This window comes from Convolutriloba macropyga, chromosome 1, assembly GCF_964194025.1.
Source record: "Convolutriloba macropyga chromosome 1, txConMacr16.3, whole genome shotgun sequence".
Lineage (NCBI taxonomy): Eukaryota > Metazoa > Xenacoelomorpha > Acoela > Convolutidae > Convolutriloba > Convolutriloba macropyga.
Window position 1 is genome coordinate 85,447,860 of NC_134468.1, and position 18,502 is coordinate 85,466,361.

Consider the following 18,502-nt stretch of genomic DNA (forward strand, 5'->3'; position numbering starts at 1 on the left):
CTAGCCGTCGGAGTCGACCAGAGGAACGGATGAGACCATGAGGTCCAATAAACGGAGTAAACTGAGCAATGCGGCTGCTCTTCTTAACGGATTTGTTGTCAAGAAGATCCTTTCTTTCAGTATTAAAGGACTCTCCTTGAACCAAGTACTGGAGATGACGCTCGGCTTCGTCAAGCTCAACAGGGTCGGCTATGCTGCCGTCTACGGTACGGTAACTTTCATGAGATGATAAAAGACGGAGCACATATGCGGTGACACGAAGTAATTTTTGATAAGAACTGAACTTATCAAACGGGATCAGATTAATGCTTTGTTCCTTTGGGGTGTTGGTTACAGATGCGGCTAAAGATGAGATGGATTCATCATTTTGTTCCTTGGTTACAACGCCGAGCTTGATGTTATCAACGACGTCAGTATTTGGTACAAAAGGGAATTGCTTAGTTCTCAAGAAGTCAGGACCCCTCACCCAGCTACTTGATTGCAAAATTTCAGCGGACAGACCACGCGTGCCAGCATCTGCCGGATTATCACAAGTGGCAACGTGGTTCCATTGGTCAACGCTGGTGTTCTCCAGGATTTCACTAACACGATTTGCAATGAAGATGGGGTGTTTGTTTGTTGAGTTTACCCACTGCAAAACGATGGTACTATCTGTCCACATAAAGATTTTGTCCACAGTAACCGTTAATGCTCGACAGATTTCCCCTTTTAAACGGTCAGCGAGGAGAGCGGCTTGTAACTTCAACTTAGGAACTGTCATTACCTTCATAGGTGCAACACGGGCCTTGCCCAAGACAAACGCCAGCTCTTTTATAATCTCCTCGGAGGTGCAAGTTACTTGAGCCCTAAGAAAACCTACTGCACTGAATATGTCTTGCGACCTATCACCAAAAATGTGGAGTTCAAGAAGTTGGAATGGTCCTGAAAAGTAACTTCTCGGTATAGTGATCTCACCTAACCGGGGCAGTTCAATACACCAGGCAAGGAATCTGTCAACTGTGTCTTTAGGTAACTCGTCCTCCCAACTTTGTCCATTGACACGCCAAATGTCTTTCAAGATTAACCGAGCTCCAACAGTGAACGGTGCGACAAGACCAATTGGGTAGTAGACCTTTGACACAAGACTTAAGACCAAGCGCTGTGTTAAACTTTTCGTAATGGTGCTGTTAGTACCCTACTCACAACCAGAGTATCGTTGTGATCCCACTTAAGCCCAAGCTCGTGCATTGATTCCTCCTTTTATGAAACGATGACCTTCGGTTCAGTGGATTGAGCAGACCCATCAATTCGGTCAGCCAGATCTGGTACATTGCTCACAAACTTAGTAAGCTTGAACCCACCTGGATGGAGAAGGTGTACCAATTCCTTCGACCTAATGAGGGCCCTCTCGGGGGATTCCACTGAGTCCAAGTAATAGTCCATGTAGAAGTTCTCAAGGACGGCTTTCGCAGCTTCTGGGTACTCCTTAGCATTATCGCGTGCCGTGCGTTGAAGTGCATAGTTGGCGCAGGTGGGCGAATCTTTTGCCCGCGCCCAAAGATGTGGCGCGTATACTGGTGTACCACAACATTTGATGTGGGGTCCTCCCGCCACAAAAAGCGCAATGATGGTTGATCACATGGTAACACTCCAACTTGGAGGAAGGTTCCCTCGATGTCGGCGGATACGGCAAATGGATGTTGTCTGAACCGTAGGAGTACATAGATTAGGTTTTGCAGTAGATCAGGTCCGGTGAGTAATGACTTATTAAGAGATGCGCCATGGATTTTTACTGCTCCTTTTAGTACCCTACTCACCATGTCCGGCTTGTTCGGGTTAACAACCGGATGGTGTGGTAGGCACCACTCTCGTTCCGAGTGACTTTCCACCTTTTGAGCATCTTTGACCTTTACCACATAACCCTTGTCTAAGTCCTCTTTGATGGTATTCGAATACTTTTCCCTTAAAGTCTGGTCTTTCGTAAGCCGCTTATCCAAAGATTTCAATTGAACCAGCGCTGAGAAATAATTGTTGGGCAGTTCGATGTTATCTTCAGCCCATAGCATTCCGACATCGTACCTTTTTCCATTATGCACGGTGGTGTTTTCAAGAATATCATGCTCACGTGCATCCGAGGCGGAGCGTGGATCTACTTGCTTAAGTGCGCCGTGGATCTACTTGCTTAAGTGGATCTACTTGCTTAAGATTTTACCCGACTAGCGAATTCAAAATCCTGCTCCATATTAGCTGTGAAACAATTCGAGACTAAACCTGAAGACGATGGTAGAGGGCCGCTTAGAAGCCAACCTATGGGCAAGCGAACAGCGAAGGGCGAGGACTTCTCGTCGGCAGCGAAGTACTCTAACGGGCGGATGGCATGATACACATCCTGTCCAAGTATCATCTCGATGTTTTCATAGCAATATGTAACTGGGTCTAGAAATGCTAGGTGCGGGTATGTTTCTTGAAGTGCTTTAATGTTAATGACATCGGCGCCTACGTTCAAATTTTCCTTTACGTAAGGGCTGACTTTAAATGGTTCAAATGCTTGGTTGTCGTGTGGTGTTACAATTAGTTCAACTGACTTAGTGTCTACAACCTCCTCGGTATTTATACCCTTGACTGTTAGTTTCAATGCTGTACCGTGCAAACCAAGTCTATTTGCAAGATCATTGGATACCCAAGAGTTACTGCAAGCGGTATCACACAAAACTAAAGCCGTGGTATCTTTACCGGAGGAGCTCTTCAACTGTAATTCAGTCACCTGAAGGAGGCCTTTCACATTACTCACAGATGACAAATTGGTGGTCTTACTCGATGATTGAACACTAGGAAGTTTACTTTGCTTTGCGCCAGCATTAGAATTACTGATGTTGTTATTTGAAGGGGATTTTGATGAATAAACTCTCTCAGCTCCATGGAGAAGTGTATTATGGGAGCTGTTACATCCGTCTTTCCTGCATTTCCTGGGATTTGGGCATTGCCTAAACATATGCTTTTCTCACAAACATGAGAAACACAGTTTTGCTTCCGCCACTACCTTTGCTCGCTGAGTTGGAGACTTTTCTTTAAATACCCTACACTTCCATATGCGGTGGTTACCCTTACACACAATGCAGCGAGCGAGGTGTTGGAGGCGTTGGCGATGTTGAGGCTGGTCTTTCAGTGCCCTTGGTTTGCGTGTTAGCAGCGAATGTTTTTGAAGCTACTTTGGTCTCTACAACTGAGTTGGTTTTATCCTCAGTTCTTGCCTTTGATGTAGTTTGTTTCATTAAATCAGGTGCCTCGGCCTTCTCCTTCAACCAATCGTTGAAGTCAAGGAGTGTTGGCTTTACCCAATGTTTCTTCACTGTGAAGAGTGACCAAGATTCTTTCAGTATTTTTGCACAGCCGTGTTGAGAAGTGAGGCGCTCTTAAAGTCTGAGTCGTATGAAAGTGATTTAAAGACCCCAACAAGACTCGAAATTGTTGCAGAATATTTTATGATGTTATCACTATTGTGCATCTTTAATGGATGAAAAGAGCTGAGTTTTTCTAATTGTGCACTGACTACTGCCTGTGGTTGGCCAAATTTACGTTCAAGTGTCTTAAGTGCGTCCTTATACATTACACCACAGTATGCGAACTCAGCGATGGCGGTTTTAGCTTTTCCAGTTACAAGAGTTTTTAAGTATGTTAACTTGACATCATCATTCAAGGACTGTGAGTCTATGGCGCTTTCAAATTGTCCGAACCATTCGTGCCACTGCAGGGGATCACCATTGTACTGTGACAACTTCCACTCGGGCAGTGGATCGTTTTTCTTACAAGTAATTGCGTCCGCCAACTGCTTTATCAAATCCGCAGAGTCCGAAGAAGGAGCCGAAGGTGTGGGATGCGGCGGGCCACCCCAACACAACGGGTTCACAACGGTAGCTCCATACGTTGGCGGAATGATCGGAGTGAAAAAGGTTGGGGCGGTACCTGTGGAAGAACTACATGAATTCGCTCGCATGAAGTCTGATGTTACGTAATTTTGAGCGCCTGCTGCTGCTTGTACATGAGAGTAGCGGAGCGATGTAGTGATATGAGGGTTGATTAACGGGGCCGGTTGTGCGGTGTATAAGTTTGCAGATGTACGTACAAGTGGTACTGCATTAGATCGAACTGCTGCCGGGAAACGCCAGACATTTGGATCCGGAGGAGCAGGAGGTGCGTGGGTTATAGGGACAAAATTTTGGGGCTGAAAACTCTTTTGTGGGGGTGGTGGATGAATTAATTGAGGTACAAAAACGTTTGCGGAGGAAATGATTGGTGCAGGCGGAGAATGGGGTAACCGATTGACATTATTCGCCACGGGGTTAGTGGCGTGTAGTGGGAGTGCTTGTGGCGGCGAAGGAGGAAAACGGAATGCTGGTGGGATTAACGGGAAATGCAGTGGTGCGGGGTTTAGAACGGGGGATGTGGGGGGCTGGTACATTTATGTGTGCTTGTTGCGGATTAAGTGCTAGCGGAGCATTAGCGAGTGTATTTAAAGGTGGTGAACGCGGAGGGCTGACTAAATTCAACTGTCCCGGCATGCTCGACCTGCGCGGGAATTGATGATCTAACTGTAAACAATCGAAGTGCATTGTTGCTTGAGACAGTTGTCGGGCTGTGTTTGGGGCGTTTAGTTGAGTTTGCATACCAAAGTTTACTGGGGGTGATGGAGGCGTATATTGAGGCTGTTGCTGCTCTAGCATGATGTTTTTTGCAACATGTGCATCATTGGTTACATTTGTTCTACTACTTGGTTTTTGCCGCTCATGGACAGGGAGGTTGATGTTGGCCTCAACTTGACCATGTGTATTGAAATTGGAGTGTGAGTCTGGAAGTTGAGTTGAAGAAGGTCGTTGGACAATTGCTTGGTTGGATTGGGCGATGGAACCAGAAAAGTGCAAACTCGGTTTGTTTGCAACATCTGCCATGTTCCCGGCCAGTGACGAATTAACCCAATCTTCAACAATTTTCTTGCTCTTGACTGAATTTCTTTCCGTAAAGAGCCCACTCATTTTGCCTGTACCAGACCCGTCTGCTGATGATCTTGTCATCAACTCAATTTCCTCAAGGGCTGCAGCAGCTACTTCCTTGCGATGATCCTCCTCAAGCTGCTCAATTTCCAATTTCCGCAATTTCGTTTGTTTTTCAATTTCAAGACGCTGTCTAGCAATGCGAAGCTTTGCCTCATGTTGTTTCTCAAGTTCCTCCCTTTTGAGTCTTGATAGTTCTAAGTCTCGTTGACGGTGACTTGATCTTTTTGAGAAAGTCATATGTGAACCTGATCTTGAATGGTGAGGGGTATACAGCTCTGCTGTCATGGACCGAATTATATACCCTCGAGCAGCAGCAATGAACTCATCAGTTTTCTTTGTTACAGTCTCTAACCATTTTTCAAGGTTCTTACAGGCAGCATCTGGATCTTCAGTCCTTTGTGCCAGATCAAAGAGCTCTTCATTCTATCAACTACTCTAGTAAAAGCATCTCTGCACTTCACAATCAGACGTTCGATCTTAACTTTCCTGTCTTGCTTATCCACAGCATTGCTAATTTCACCATAAATGTTATTAAGTTCCGACTCTAATTTTGCCCTCGCACTATAAAGTTTGTTGAATTTGTATTGCAAGGTTGTCATGATCTTATCAAAACAGGAACCACAAGTTTACTTTAGTACTACTATGAAGTACACAGACATGCAACAGCACAACACAAATGGGTTATACCGAATCCTAGTGTGACGGTTTGCCTAGCAAACCGCCAATGAGCAAAGATGTTCGTCGAGTACAATAGTACCCGGCAAAAGAAAGAAAGAACGGTGCGCAGGAAGCGCGAAAAAGGGCAGAACGGGAGACGGGACGGACGGGAAGAGACGCCTAACGATTAACGCACGACGCAACGGGGAACCGGACGGACAAACGGGAGCGTCGGGCGAAAAGCGCGCGACCAAGCGGGAAAATGGCACGGGCGGGGCGGAAACGTCGGGCGGATGGAGCGCGACGAAACGGGAAAACGGTACGGAGGAGAAGGGAACGTCGAGCGGGTAGCGCGCGACGGAACGGGAAGCCGGGATAGCACGGGAGGGAGACGGTGAACCACAAGCGAGAGGCGGGAAGATCAATGCTAGCAGGCCACAGCAACAAACTCAACCAAACAAGCTAGCCGTAACTCTAGAATAAACTTAAATCACACCCTAGAAAGAAGGAGAGGAGCTACTGCCAGGTAAACTGGCACAAAACATTATGGGGTTTTATCAACGGCATTAAAACGTCAAATATGAAACAATTTACGGCAACGATGTAGTATAACCAAAAGTTGAAAAGGTCAGGAAATTTACCAGCCGTAACTCCAGAACAAACTTAAGTCACACCCTAGAAAGAAGGAGAGGAGCTACTGCCAGGTAAACTGGCACAAAACATTATGGGGTTTTATCAACGGCATCAAAACATCAAACATGAAACAATTTACGGCAACGATGTAGTATAACCAAAAGTCGAAAAGGTCAGGAAATTTACCAGCCGTAACTCCAGAACAAACTTAAGTCACACCCTAGCAAACCACCATACCCAGACAACAAAATCGCATACTACAAAAATTAATAAAGCTACAACAAATTGCTAGTAAAAAAGTGTGGTTAAAGTCACGAAACAAACAAGCCGTAACTCCAGAATCAACTTAAGCCACACCCTAGCAAGGAACGAGACTAAACAACAAACCAGCATACTAGCAGAAAGAAATTTTACTACAGCAAAACTCAACATACTACATCATACAACAAATAAACGGGGGATAGAAAGAAACAAGGTGACACGGAAACAAAAAGGACGGAAGCGGAAAATGAAACCAGATAACCTGCGGAAAACGGACGGCAGTGAAAAACTCGAAGAATGGGGAGAGCGAAACGTTTAGTAAAGCGCTATTGGAGAGAACCAACCACAAACTAACCCGTAACTCGTGAGTTAACTAAGTCACACCGCCAGTCAGCGGGTAGACTCCCACAACAGCGCAGGACTAAGTGACATTCAGGTTATCAAAGGCTTGTGTGAGTTCTGCCTCCTCGAACGCATGACGGGTGCGAAGCGTTTTACGACGGCGCTTTGAAAGTTTCTTCGGTCGGGAGCGTGTTATCAAGGACCGGAGGTTGTTCATATGAGCTAAGACTATAGTGAGTGTTTTCAGCTCAAGTGCAGGCCTTTGGTGTAATGCTCTGTACTCTTTAAGTAAACTAGGATCTTTCTGTATACGTCTAGACACAATGTCTTTCACTAAATGGATGGTAACTAGAGTACTTCGCTTGAGTTGATTGTAAATATCAGGAGTTCCCTCTCTGGGGCAATACACGATAGCTTCTATGCGCTCCTGATACTATTCAAGCACTTCAATTAGCTGCGAAGGCGTTAAAGGCCTATTGTTGTTACTGCGATGACGGGACAATGAATTGTTCACCACATCATGCCATATAACTAGCCTCTTTTTATCACGGAAGAAGTGACTCAATTGAAATTGCGCGGTTTTTCGGACTTTCAAAGCGTTAGGATTAAAACTCAGACCCGGTAATGCGTAAATTCCTTTTTTATAATGGTCTTGTAACGCTTGAGGCAAGGTTATTATGGCCTGATGCAGTGAACTTGCAACTAATATAAAAACCATATAAAGTTTTTACCACATACCTGATGTGAGCTTTGCTCAAACTCCGAACCTTGATGTTAAATGTACAATTTTCACGACTTTCCAAGAATAAGCGCTTATTTGAGAAAAAATCAGTTATCTGATTCCTATTTTTTCAAAATTTGAAAATTTGGGCAAACTCTAAATTCTAGCCTTTTTTATACAAATGTTCGATACGCAATCTATCGACGCTCTAAATGAAGTTTTGCAAAATTTTCTCAAGTTTCGTCAATTTTTTCAAGTTTTTTTTTTACTTCGCTCAAAAAGTGTAATAGACTGTACCCTTTTAAAGTACCAACATTCAGCCCAATTTGGTCAATTCCTAATATTGACAAAAATTTTCAAAATTGCTGTTTTTACAACAAAAAATGTGTACGGGGTGGGTTATCGGTGACCGGTGAACTCGAAAAAATTTGTTATTTGGGATAGGAAATGGGTTCTGGGAGTCTAGATTTGCCGGACACTCAATTTAAAGCATCAAATTTTTTGGATGAGTTTTACAGTTTTTTTCTGGCAGTTTTTTTCAGTCACTAAAAGCGTTCTCCCTTGCATCGCTGGCGGTTACTTGCATTGACTGTGATTCTCTGTCCAGACATCTTTTGAGGTACTGCATCGATTCCAGATCCCAGCCCACACCATGGATGAGTCGTAGTTTTTTTTCTGTCCACTGAAGTTGTTTTCTGGGTGGCTGTTCCCGGATCTTTCTTTGGTCTGCAATTCAAGTGTTGATAACTCTGCTGGTTCTTTTTGCAGCCATTTATTTGCACCTCAAAGGATGCGACCAGTGGGTGGTCCCGGGGCTTATTGAACCATCTGATTTGCTGAGCTGCGTAGTCACTGATGTAGGTCACTCTCAGTAATTGACTCTGACGAACATTAAAGTGCTAAATTGTTAATGAATTGAATTTTGGGGTGTTCAGGGGTACATGGGAATCGATCCGAATACAAAGTAATGTGTGGTTCAGGGTTAAGACGGTTTGCAAACGAACGGATCGTGAAATGATTCAGGATGAACTGGTACTGGATCATTATGATCCAATTCTGCATTCGCATTCCTATCATCATCCGACATCATATAAATAACTCCAAGAAGGAACAGAAAGCTGTTTAGTCTAAACTTATTCTGTCATTATTCTCCCAATTGAAAAATGGCGATTCTGTGGTGATCCACTATTACATTAATAAATTATTAACAACAGTTAGACTATTGAATTCCTAGTCAGAAGCTCAGAAAACATTTAAAATAAACGTGTTTATGGTACGAATACGGCCCCAGAATATAGGTGAAAACACTCTATCGTAATCTATATTCAGGATATAGCATGTTATAAGCAATGTAACTGTATAAAGGCAACGTTCAAAGGCAAAAGCACTTCAGAATGCCTTGGCGAATCTAGTTAACTTTGTTAGCAGGTATTAGTCTAGGTCACCAATTTAAACTAATCCGTTCAAAAAACCGAATTTGTTAGGCGAAGCGATCAGTTTTGAGCCATTTTGGAAGTTATTCTTAGTGGGAAATCGGCCTTTGTATTTCTCAGAAATAATACGTATGTTGCATTTAGAAGGGAAAATCTAAGCGAAAGTTTTGATATAAAACGCGCAAAAATTCTCTATCTAATGATATAATTTAATCAATTCAATTTACTCGGTAACAAAACTTAACATATAATTTGTAATTAATTTTCTGCAACAGACTTGAAGTTAAGATTTAGTTTGGTTTGTGTAGCTTCGTTTTCAGTTTTGGTTCAACTTATCACGATCTGAATTTTGATCCTAATTCGCAGTTGTTTCCATTTAGCAGTCTCTCTCGCTTAGTTTTTTCTTCTACCATTTGAATTTTTGTTTAATTAAGGTGAGATCAAAGGGGGGAGCATAAAAAAGATCAACGCTATCAAACGTTTGGTTTCCACCGAGGGCGTAATTCCAAATTGCTTCTGGCTTTCAAGTTTCAATTTAAACCAAACGCAAGTTTTGCACAGCTGCTGTTCAAGTTGAAATTTTGCACTCCCGGGCTGACAAAAAATTTAATCATATAATTTTTATATTATGAAAGATTGCTCTAGTTTAAACTTGATGTCAAATTTGCAACTACTTAAAATAATTCTGCAAACTTTGTAAACTAAAGCATTAATTTTACAAAAAGTTGGAAACAGCTCTGAGTTTTTTATCCATTATCATGTCTATTATTCGCTGTCTACAAACAGAGCAATTCAACACTGCAAAATTGCATTCCAATTGTAAAAAGCACATAGCAAGTGTACCTCAAGTACAACAAAGTACATCAAAATGTCAGAAAAAAACATAATGTTCGCTAGCTACACTGCAAAATAATCATCTATTCACTGCGCTTTTTTGCGCGTCCTAGCTAAAACACAGCTCATTTGATGTGTTCAGTGTCTCATACACTTCTCGTGCAGAGTGCTTGATAATTTAAACACCACTCACAATATTTGTGTATGATTACGTAAATACAACTTGCATCAATTAGACATATATATGCACCCAATAACTAATCATGTGTGAATTTTTTATATGATTAAACAGAATGTACATACCAAAAATACTTGAACGGATAGTTTCAAAGACTGCAATCTGAAACAACTGAAAGGAAAATTAGAAAATCTTGCATAAAATTATTGTGCAAAAATATTCCTTGGTTGCGTGTATCTGCAAATGCAGCAACTAGAGAGAACCCAAATTAAACGAGAGAGAATCCCTACCCATCTTCCACGAGTGCTTGTAGCTAGTACTATATTTTAAGAGCAATTTTCCGAATTTATAGTCGGGTTTGTTCTTTTGGCAGTGTTTTAGTATCAGCTCTCTTCTTGACTCCTAGTACTTCTTTCATACTCACGGTTCCGGAATATGAATAGATCAAGTCACTTTATCCACAATGATGCAAACATATCTAAAGAGCTGCTGGATGCTTTTTTTTATGCTACGCTACACTCAATCCGATGTGGTGATCAACCAAACGTAGCATGCTTTGGGGAAAGGAAAAATGTGATATAAAATGTATATATATAAAAAGAAATGTATATATATAGACAGTTGACACTTACCTCAAAGACATTCATTAGTATAAATTTTTATCCTACAAAACTGTTTATTTTACTAAACCTGCTTGATTTTATTATTTAATAGATAAAAAGTGAACGTTTTGGTGGGTTCATTTTGATTCAAAATTCAGTATTTGCAACATCATTATCTCTATTCTTAAGACGCGCACTCGAAGCAAAGTCCTGCCATATTTTCAAATAGGTGTATGCAAATAGAGTCCAATTATATAGTTACAGTGAATAGTTTCCACGCGTATATCTTGAAGCCATGTATGACAAAGCAAAGATTAAGATCTTTGTTAAAAATATGCTACGCAGATAATGATTTGTTTAGAAAGCATGATACAAGAGAACAAGAGCTGTGAATAAAACATGATGTACAAAAAGATTATTCTAAAAATACTTGATGAACAATCTTAAAGCATATATATGGGACAAACAACATCATAATCGGGCAATATTATGACATGAACAGATTACTTGAAAGAGAAAAAAGCATGATGAAAAACTATGGTTCATTATTGATGTTGGATGCTCGACAGGTCCGGGGGCCCTGTAGGGTAATTTTTGTCTTACCTGTCTCTACATGTGTAATCTTGAAGAAATTAGTTAGAAAATTAACCCTGTTATCAAGCGGAGCTCGACCGGAACGAACTCTTCCATTGTTTTGCAATTTTTTTGCAAATTAAACAATATTTCGCAAAACGTTGCAAATTTTGCCGAGAGAAAAGATAAGTTGCAGATAGTTGTATTTTAGCATTAGTTTGGACTATGATGGCGTCATAAATCAAATATCTATGATTATCATAGCTAATTGGGTAAATGTTTATTTGGATGCGGAAATTAATTAGGGCAAGGGGGAGGGGGTTAAGGGGGCGTTTTTAGGAGGTTCAACTACGCGCGGGTGAAAAGATAGGATATTAAAGACAGGGGTTTAGACAGATCGGGGTTGAAATAGTTCGAATCTTAAAAAAGGCACACGAACCGTGTCCGTCGTTGAATCCACTCCTCTGAGAAGATGAAGACCAGAAATTGAAAGTCCACTGAAGTTGGAAAAAGTCGAATATTGTCAGACATCTGTCGTCTCTTTCGTCTCCCGGAGTGCCTGAGTCATCGCATGCCAGAATCACCTGCACAAACAAAACAAACAATAAATGTGCTTTTCCCAGTTTGAGATGCGCGACCAAGGCCACATCTAATCAGACCGACCTGGTTTCGCGCTCAGAGGTCAGAACCAATTAGGTCATGCACCGGAGCGTTCATGACTTGAAAAATTGTATAAACTTGATAAAACACAAACGTTTTTATAATTTTTGGCCTGTATAATTACCAGCAAACCATCAATGTCTATTTGTTTTATGAGCAATAATTACACCTATGTGCTTGAACAGTTGCACCTATTAACCTTTTTGATCAATTTTTTAGAGAACGAGTGAACTTTTTCAAACAATCAGGTCAACAACCATTCCACAAAAAAATTAAGGTAACTATGCCTGAAAAAAAAACTACTTAAGGTAATTTTGCCTCACACTAGTTCAACCATCATACAACTTTCTTTGATTTCATACAAGGTCATTTAATGACTTTTAGCTATCATACTAGATCATATCTAAATTGCATGATTTCTTAGCAGCCATACAAAGATCATATATGATTTCTTGGAAATCATACAAGAATCATAAAAAAATTTTGAAAAGAAAAGACTGCATAAATTTCCTTTTTGATTGAAATCAAAAAATTCTAATGAATTCATTCAAAGTCATATATGGTACATAAAACATTAACTGATGACAAAAAGTACCGAATAATTTAGTCAAAAAGTATTCAAAAAATCATATGTGCAGTCCACATTTGACTAATTAGTTGCGCTAAAACACTAAATCTGGATATAGAAATGAACCCTAACTTACATGAAATTCACTTTAAAGTTCCTTTAAACATTAAGGTGGCAGCACGATAAATTTAACTTAGTTTTCACCAAATGCAATAATTTTTACCTCAAAAACCTTAATTGTTGAGAATAAGATAAAATTGAGGTAATTTTACCTTAATAGTTAGGGTATTTTAGTTACTTATTACTCCCCGGCATATAGTTCAATTTATATCTTTAGCACGGAAGTAGGCCGAAAAGTTGCAATTAAAGAAAGGAAAATTTTTCAGTTCATAATGGTTTTTCTAAGAAATAATAATCAAATAAGACTAAATGAAATTAACAAGTCTTCAATTTTTCTGAATTAAATAAATTTTATTTTGTAATAGGGATTAGGATGTCCAGTGATCTACTTTTGCTCAGTGTATATTAGAAAACATTTGTGAGTTGATTTTACATCGAAAAACATCTTTGATCCACTTAAAATTCACTTGCTTAAAGACTTTTAAAAAATACAATTTTTACTTTGGAATCTTTAGCATCAGTTTTTTTCCTCTTGACAGTTTTATCTTTCAGGAGGAAAAAACCCCCTAGGCGTCAACTCTTAACTGGTTGGTTTTACTAAATTTATGTAATTTTATACAGCAGAATCTTTCAAAATTATTGATTGTAAATTAAAGTATGTTTGCCTTGACAAAGCTATCGTAAATTTTAACGCCATTTCAAGTTAAGGTTAAAATAAGGCAAAGATTGCCTCAGCATTACCTCAACAACAATTTACCTTAACACCGTCGAGGTAAATTTAATTTAACTTTATATATATTTTGACAGTTTTGCTTTATATTGATTTCAGGATCTGAGGAGAACACTCTCGGTGTAGCTTTACTCTCATCTTTTTTAATTTTCCGATAATGAAATGCGACGCTCGAAATATCTTTGCTTGAAAATATCTCTAATTTAATTGCAATCAGAACAACAAACCTTTCATCAAAATATGACGCTAAATAATGGCACCAAATTTAATTAAATTAAATGAAAAAATTGTTTAAAATTGTAATTCATATAATAATCACGATCAGAAATTTCATTATTTTTGCTCATAAATCGCTCAAAAAAGTCCTCTGATCAAAAAAATGTTCAACAACAGTCAAAACGCTAAGAAAACGCTGCAGTCGGAGCTGTTCATGTCTAGATTGAACTTACCGCAAAACTTGAATACTTCATCAAGTACTGGAGAAATCAGGTATAACCAAATGCTATCCTAATGCAAAAACGATCAATTGAAGCCAACTTGTTGTAATTTTGGAATTTATCAATACAGTTGCGTATACCTTTATTGCGCGTGCTATATGAAAACTCTTTCCATGGTTCGAAATTTTCTGTGCGTACGCACACTACTGATTTGTTCTTTTTATTGGAAAAAATTGGAAGAGTGGTTATATCTACAAATGTGGTGGTTTACGACATCAGCTTGCCTTTTTTCAAAAACAATATAGCAGATATCCAAAAAAAACTTATTTAGTTAAACACGACGCCGGCGCTTTAGAACTTTAAAATATAGCAGTTTATGAGCTGGAAATACTCAAAATTGAATGGCCGAGAGAAGTTCATACATTTTTTGCTTCATCTCTTTTCTCTTTCTCGGGATTTAGTGTGATAGCTTTGCATGAAAACGTTTTCGCTTTTAGGCAGTTTGAGTATGAAGGACTTTTGATTTTGTTCTTCGGTTCATGGAACTCTAGGCTGTAGAAAAGATATTCGCAAATTGTGGATGATTTTTGTTGAAAATACTTTGCCATGTACTGAAAATCGAATGAAACAATGACTAATTAAAGTTCAAAAAACCTTTCAGTTTCTATTGATATAAAAAAATTATCACTTTGTCTAAAATTGATAAGCATTTCTATGAAATGCAAGAAACTGAAATTCCTAAATGTAGTTTTACTCAGTGTTAAACATTTCTTTCCGCGTTTTATAGATTATTTTGAACTTCAGACTTTAATTGAAAAAAAAGTGAAAAGAGCCAACAAAATTTGAGGATTAAATTATTTTTTTTTCTGTTGCTCGGGTTATAGATTTGAAAATTTTGTTGATGAAAACTTTTTTTAAGGAAAAAATATCTAGATATAGGTTCCTTTATTTAATGTTTGCCGTCATCGATTAAACAATTTTTTGGCCTCAGACATAATTAAAATTTGATTGAAAAATCAGGGTCTCAATTTTTTTGTGTTAATTTTTGTTTAAAGCCTCATCTGTTATTTTTTGCAACTTCGAAAAGTTAAATTGAAAACACCGTCTAAAAAAACTCAGAAAAAATAATGGTAAAAATAATTATAGATGTTTTTAAAAGTTATTTTTTACATTTTTTGGCTCATGGAAACAAAAGTTAATCTCATAAATCAACAAATGGTTTTCGTAATTAAATATCCACTTTGAGTGGTACAATTAAACTAACTAAATTTAGCTCCCAAATATGCAAAAAGAAAAACAGAGAAGCCTGAAAACTATTCAGTTCTATTAAATTTGCTCTTACTCATTTGTGCCCACTATTTTGGCACCGCTAGTCAGCTATTTTCCCCCCATTCGACCAAAACGCGGCGTATAAGCTTTAAAATTGAGTCTAAATTGGGGTTGATCCACAGTGCTTGATCCATACGTTAACTGAGCTTACCAGGCTCTTCATTGGCTGTTCAGTTGCAATTTGAACTCCTCAATTTTACTATCAAAAATTTGTAAACAAGCTTATAGTATTACAAAGAATGAGAAAATTGATAGTGGATGGATGCATGGATTTCAATTTTTTGGAAAACGGACAAACCATTTTCGAAGAGCTTTGCCGGCAATTTTTTTAAAACAATGCTACGTTGAAATTTTGCTGCTTACACAAATCGCTTCCTTCAGTTTTTATCAGCGTACTTATATATAAAAGCGTTTGCTAAAAGGTTGAAATGGTTGCAGCTGTTAATTATCCAAAAAAAGCTATAAGAAACGTACAACAATTTTGTTCAAAATTTGTTTACCATTTCCTAATTGTCGAAATTGTATGAAGTTTAGTTTGTAAATTAGTACTTAAAGCCTGAATGATTTTTGCTGAAAAAAGTAAGGGACTCAGAAACACTGAAAAAAATATATTTTGAAAAAAACGGTTAAGACTCAATGATCCAAAAACAAATTATCAGAAAAAAAACTTTTTTGCCCCTTGTTTTCTGCTGCGTGACCAGATATTTTAAAACGAGAAAAAGGTTTGAACTGAAAGTATTTACAAACGCTGGCGTGTGTGAAAGCACCTTTAGATGACAAATAGCATTAATGGTCAGTGCAGACCCTCAAATCAGGCCATAGTTGACCGATTTGTGCAAAAGGATTCCACATGCAGTCTTTATACATTCATTCTGTGGAATACATTTTCGTTCTCTATGTTAGCTTGACTTAGAATATTTGGAAGGATATAAGTCAGTGTTTCCCACAAAAGCGTTTTGTAGAATACACTGTGGGATTAATGTAAGTGTGTCTCACGTGCAACTTCAATTGTATTTCAAAGTTTGTGTGACTAGATTTCACGATTTGCGTAATTTATCTCATATTATGGGAGAGGGAATATTGTGGGGTTATCCTCGATTAAACATGTAAGTGTATTCCACACAACACTGCTTTGAAAAAAAAATTAGAGACAGAAAGAACATTAGAATTTTAGAAAGTAAATTTTCATAATTTGTGAATTCCACTGGCAGAATTCTGTTAGTGTATGCCACTTTGATTCGTCAATATTGTCCACAAAACTGTTCTTAAAACGTTCAGTGGAATGAAGATTGGTGTAATTGTAGTTCATGTTTCCGTAAGGAAATTCCACAGGCCTAAAATAAGGGCGAATTTGAAATAAATTAAGGGGGTCAGTAGTAACCATTATGGAGGTTTTTGCCATCAGTTCAAGTTGTGGACAAGAGCATGTTTTCATCTCAGGATACTATCATCAAAAGAGGATCTGTTAACATTACTCCGCAAACGTAAAATTGTTCGTTTTGTGAACTGCTTCAGAAAAAACTGCTTCCAGTAGCGTAAAACCCATCCCATTTTGAGGAATTTTGTTTTTCACTTGTAAGAATTTGTCGTTTTTAATCGTTTTCCGTAGACAAAAACAATCAAAGCCCATAAGTGGTAATAGACGTTTTTTTTGTTATTTTGTCATTATTTAAATTTAAGAAATGATTGTTTTTTCATCGTTTTTTTAATGTAAGAAAAACACGACCAGAAAACAGGATCCCCTCTGGGATTCGAACCTTTGACCTACCGATAGATTACCTGATGCACTGGCCACTGCTCTATCCGTCCCTTGCTACAGTTATACTAAAACAATTTTATGGAGAAAAACTAGTTCAAGAGCAGTTAAACGACGAAAAAACTATCAAAAAACAACGATTTCTTTAGAAAAAAAACGACGTAAGAAACGACAAAAAACGACGAAAAAAACGACCAAAAACGACGGTTTCATTTGAAAAAAAAAACAACGTGAGAAACGACCAAAAAACGGCAAAGAAACGATCATTTCTTGCACGTAAAAGACGACTTAAAACGACGGAAACCAATGAAAACGAAGAAAACGACGACAAAAAGACAAAAATGACTTCTTACAAAAACATTGTCGTTTTGTCGTCGTTCTCGTCGACACGAGATTGTTTCTACAATTGTGTTATATCTCCTGTGTTATATAAGATCCCCTGTTGAAACCATATGTTGCTAAAAAAATTCCAAACTGCATTTTTTTTCTAGAATTCACGCCTAAAAGAATTGGGTTGGATATCTTTAGCCTAGCTCAATTGACCGACCACTTCCTTGACCAGATACGCATTTCAAACTCTCCTCGTTTTGGGTGCGTGTAACCAAAAACTGAAAAATCATGTATCATTGTTTAGCTCTCTCTAATAGGTGGAACCTAAATCGAAAAAGTGCTTTTTCACTATACGAAATCTCACCTTGAAATTGAAACGTTTGTGTCTAAATTGTTTATCCGTGCTAGGGACAACGACGAAAAAACGACAATCTTTTTGTAAGAAACGGCGAAAAAACTATCATTTCTTACAAAAAAAATAACGACAGAAAACGATCATTATTCTTACATAAAAATAACGACGGAAAAACGATCATTTCTTACAAAAAAAAATAACGACGAAAAAACAATCGTTTCTTACAAAAAAAATGACGAGAAAACAATCGTTTCTATCAACAAGAATAACGACGAAATAACGAAGAAAACGATCGTTTTTGCCTAAGGAAAACGATTTAAAAACGACAATTTCTTACAAGTGAAAAAATTAAAATTCCTTAACCTGAAAACTGTTGAAGGCGTCCAGCCTAACTGGGAAAGTTCCCACTTTGTAGTAAGTTGCCACAAAACCCCAAGTTGCTGTGAACCCATGTGTAGCAAGCACCAAATCAGTTACACACTCCAAATCCTCCGAGTCCATCAGTCGTTTGAAAATATTGTTAGCCAAGTTCGGGTACAACGTATCTTCGCCCATAATTTGCAGGGTGAACTCGTCATCGAATTGTGGACCCTCAATGGCCAACTGGGTTTTATTGATAGGGGTGCGCCCTCTTTCATTGATCAGAGCCCGCAAGTCGGCGTCTGGAACATAGTCATCCCACAGCCACTGAAAATAGTTCCTGGTAGTAGATGGACCAGCTCGGGCGGAGGAGAAGTAATGACAGATCCTCTCATCGAACCAGTTTAACCGGCCAGAGTTGTTTCAGAGTGCTAATGCATTCGTAGTCCAGTAGGTTGTCCCAAGTCCCAATGTCGCTGAAAAAAAGGTGCCACCAGGGAAAGTGTTTTTGAGACTTCTGGCTCACACGAAGAAGACCTCTAAATGAAAAAGTTCAATTTTCTCTAAAAGTTTAATTTTCTCTAAAAAGTTTA

General features: G+C 38.7%; 2 protein-coding genes across 3 annotated transcripts in view; both read right to left on the minus strand.

Moving 5' to 3' along the window:
- LOC142343843 (uncharacterized) overlaps positions 1–18,326 on the minus strand; it is a 65,596-nt gene extending 47,270 nt beyond the window's left edge. Inside the window, exons 1-2 of the mRNA XM_075395211.1 lie at positions 17,913–18,326; positions 11,704–11,848 (exon numbers count right to left, since the gene is read on the minus strand). Coding sequence (XP_075251326.1) covers positions 11,704–11,848; positions 17,913–18,104 — 337 coding nt within the window. The 5' untranslated portion in view covers positions 18,105–18,326. The remainder of the gene's footprint in view (positions 1–11,703; positions 11,849–17,912) is intronic.
- Positions 18,301–18,502, minus strand: part of LOC142343819 (uncharacterized) — a 275,679-nt gene continuing 275,477 nt past the window's right edge. The window contains exon 2 of one of the 2 annotated variants that reach the window (XM_075395203.1): positions 18,301–18,385. In XM_075395203.1, coding sequence (XP_075251318.1) covers positions 18,341–18,385 — 45 coding nt within the window. In that variant the 3' untranslated portion in view covers positions 18,301–18,340. Of the gene's footprint in view, positions 18,449–18,502 lie in introns of both variants that reach the window. The other variant, XM_075395202.1, reaches the window with a different exon arrangement.